Below are 3,403 nucleotides of genomic sequence, written 5' to 3' on the forward strand. Positions count from 1 at the left end.
GGCTGGCGGGGGAGGCATTTACAGGCCTGGGTCGTGGTCAGGGAACAAAGACGCAAACAGAGCCCCCGGGAGTGGCCGTGTTCTGGGCAGAGGACTCAGAGCCCCTGAGAGGCAGCACAGGGACCTGCAAGCAGGCAGGCAACTTCCTCCCAGATCTTGGTGGGAGATCAGTCAGTTGGGGGTCATGGGCAGGGAGTGGGCCCTTTAAATCCTAAGCTCCACCTATGCTGAGAAGGGTCTCTGAGGAGAATAAAAGGGGGCGCAGCTCCTCTCTGCTCCACCAAAGCCAGCTGCTCCTCCCTGCCTGCCCCCAGCCCCAGCCCCTCTCCAGCTGCGGCACCCCCCCACCCCGCGCGCCACCTCCAGCCCGACCCGGCCCCAGGCTGGGCAGTATGCAGCAGCCACCTTTTGACATGTGGAAGGACTACTTCAACCTGAACCAGGTGCTGTGGGCGCTGATCAGGAGCCGGGGGCCAAGGCTGGAGGCCCAGGGGGTGCAGGAGCCCAGCCCCGGGGCCCCGCTGGGGCCAGGAGATGAAGGGCTGGTGGGGCTGGGGCCCGGCGGGGGCCTGGGTTCCCTGTGCAACTTCTGCAAACACAACGGGGAGTCCCGCCACGTGTACTCCTCCCACCAGCTCAAGACGCCCGAGGGTGTCGTGGTGTGTCCCATCCTGAGGCACTACGTGTGTCCCCTGTGCGGGGCCACAGGTGGCCAGGCCCACACGCTCAAGTACTGCCCGCTCAACGGCAGCCAGCAGTCCCTGTACCGCCGCAGTGGCCGGAACTCGGCCGGCCGCAAGGTGAAGCGCTGAGCACTGGGAGGTGCCCCCCCTGCCCCACAGCGCCCTCGGGACCTGGGTCGCTCCCCCCACCAAGTCCTTGACCCCTCCCCTCCATCCGCCCAGCCCTTGGCAACGCCACCCCTGCCGGATCCCAAAGCAGTGGGTGGGGGGCTGCTGGCAAGCCCCCCGCCATGGAACTTTGTCCTGGTGCAGGGGAGCCCTGCCCAGGGGACGGCACAGCTTCGTGGTGCTTCTTGCGCATCTTCTGTTTCCGGGGCCCTGCTGGCGACTTCCCAGCCCCAGAGCCCCGTTCCTCGTGGAATTCTGGGATCCGCAGCCCTCTCGGACCTGGCCGTGCCCTCTCGGGACTTGCACACAGCGAGCAAAGCTGGCCCGGACGTGCCAGCCCAAGAACTTCAGCTTCCACCTTCTTCAGCCACCTGCAGAGCCACACCTCTGGCACGGACTACCTGGACCGGGGGCGGTGGGGGCCGCGCTGCCCTCCCAGGCTCATCGCTGGAGAGCCTCAGGGTGAGCTGGACGCCCTCGGCCCTCCAGGATTCTCGCTCCTTCACGCTGCTCCTGCTCCGGATCCCGAGTCCCCCATGGTCCTCTCCCCTGGCGACAGGTGCGTCTCCCCGCCAGCCCCACCCTCCCCTCCCTCACCATCCTCCCAGTGTTAGATCCATGGAGCTTTGAGTGTTCAGATGGGAATGAGTGTTCAGATGGGAATGGCGACCGCCTAGGTTTTATTTTGGGGGCACAGACGAAAGCCCGTGAGATGTTCAGTTGTTCAATTTGAGCCCAGGCTCGGGGACCTGGGCGTCAGGCGCTAATGAATAAAGAGTATTTCAAGTTGCCTTTGACATCTGTCCGTTTCTGTCTCCTCACCTGTTGGCTGGCAGACAGAGGTGGAGAGCAGCTTTAGCCCCGGAAAGTGGCGAGGAGGGGCGGGGACAGCTCGGGGCCGTGGGTTCCTCTCCTGACCCCCCTGCCCTGGGTCCCAGGTTCCTCCTCAGCCTCTACCTGGACCCCAGATCCTGTGCTCTGCCTGTGGGCTGCCCTCCCACCCCTGTGAGGCCACAGGTCTTCCAAGACCAACTTCCTGGGAGTTGTTTAAGCGTGGGCGCCCAGACCCCACTGGAGACATGTTGAAAAGCGTGGGGTCTGCCCCCAAACACACATAACACAAAGTGCATAGCCTGTTATTCCACCAGGCTGAATTTATTTTTAACAACAGTTGTTTGTTTAAACATTGAATTGTCAATTTGTTTTTATTTCTGTGACAGGGAGGGAGGGAGGGGGAGAAAGAGAGAGAGAGAGAATATCTCTGCTGGTTCACTGCCCCAACGCCCACAGGGGCTGGGTCAAGCCAAAGCCGGGAGCCCAGAATTCAATCCGGGTCTCCCATGTGGGTGGCAGGGACTCAAGTATTTAAGCCACCCCCTGCTGCCCCCGGGGTGTGCGTTAACAGGAAGCCGGGGATCCGGAGTGGCGCCCTGGCTCCGTCCCAGCACCCCTGCTTTGTGCTGGGCTCCGTGGCGCTGGGGTCCTCGTCCTTGGCGCTGTCACTCTAGTGGGGGAGGGGCGCTAACAGCCAATAAAGATGCAGTGTGTCGCATGGATGACCGGCGGCACGCAGGAAACCCAGGTAGGTAGGGGCATGGAGAGGGGAAGGAGGGAGGTCAGGCAGAGGGCGCACTTGAGCAGAGGCCAAGGGAAAGGAGGAAGCAGACCGGGCAGAGGGGACAGCAGGTTCCAGGGCTCTGAGGTGGGACTGAAAATCGGCCTCATTGACAGAGCCGGCAGGAAGCTGGGCGAGGAAAAGGTGGGTCTCGGTCTGCAAGGTGGGCAAACACTGAGCAGCTGAGGTCAAACCAGGGCGGACGCCAGAGACCCAAGTTCATGGCGAAGTTCATACTCCCAGCTCGGTATCACGGCCAAGCCCTCTCCCTGGGGCGATAGTAACCATGCAGGAATCCACTTCCAACCAGTATCGAAGACAATGAATCAAGAACCTGCATTGGGACCCACATAGGGGCGCAGTGGCTTGAGCCCTTGCCTGCAGTGCCGGCATCCCATGTGGGCATTGGTTCCAATCCCAGCTGTTCCACTTCCCATCCAGCCCCCTGCGAATGTGCTGGGAAAGCATCAGAAGATGGTCCAAGAGCTTGGGACGTCGCACCGATGTGGGAGACCCAGACGAAGTTCCAGGGTCCTGGCTTTGGCCTGGCTTAGCCCATAAATAAAGAAATCTTTAGGGGCCACCACCTGCAGTGCCTGCATTCCATATATGCGCTGGTTCGAGTCCTGGCTGTTCCTCTTCCGATCCAGCTCCCTGCTATGGCCTGGGAAAGCAGTGGAAGATGGCCCAGGTGCTTGGGCCAGCCTCTGCGGCTTTTCCAGGCACAATAGCAGGGAGGTGGATCAAAGTGGAGCAGCCAGGACTCAAACCAGCGCCCATACAGAATGCTGGCATCACAGACAGCCGCTCAGCCTGCTGTCCCACGACGTCGGCCCCACAAACTTGACCTTGCTTGTGCTTTTTCAAGACTCTGAAATCCAGCTGTGGGCTCCCATCACCCACACATCCGTTAGAGAGAACCAAAGAGCCCAGGCAT

The 3,403-nt window shown here is 61.7% G+C and overlaps 1 protein-coding gene across 1 annotated transcript; it reads left to right on the forward strand.

The window, feature by feature from the left end:
- Positions 1-392: 392 nt before the first annotated feature.
- On the forward strand, positions 393-812 carry NANOS2 (nanos C2HC-type zinc finger 2). The gene has a single exon (XM_062176074.1). It carries the CDS (start codon positions 393-395, stop codon positions 810-812), a length of 420 nt encoding a protein of 139 aa, XP_062032058.1.
- The last annotated feature ends 2,591 nt before the right edge of the window (positions 813-3,403 follow it).

This window comes from Lepus europaeus, chromosome 19, assembly GCF_033115175.1.
Source record: "Lepus europaeus isolate LE1 chromosome 19, mLepTim1.pri, whole genome shotgun sequence".
Taxonomy (NCBI): Eukaryota; Metazoa; Chordata; class Mammalia; order Lagomorpha; family Leporidae; genus Lepus; species Lepus europaeus.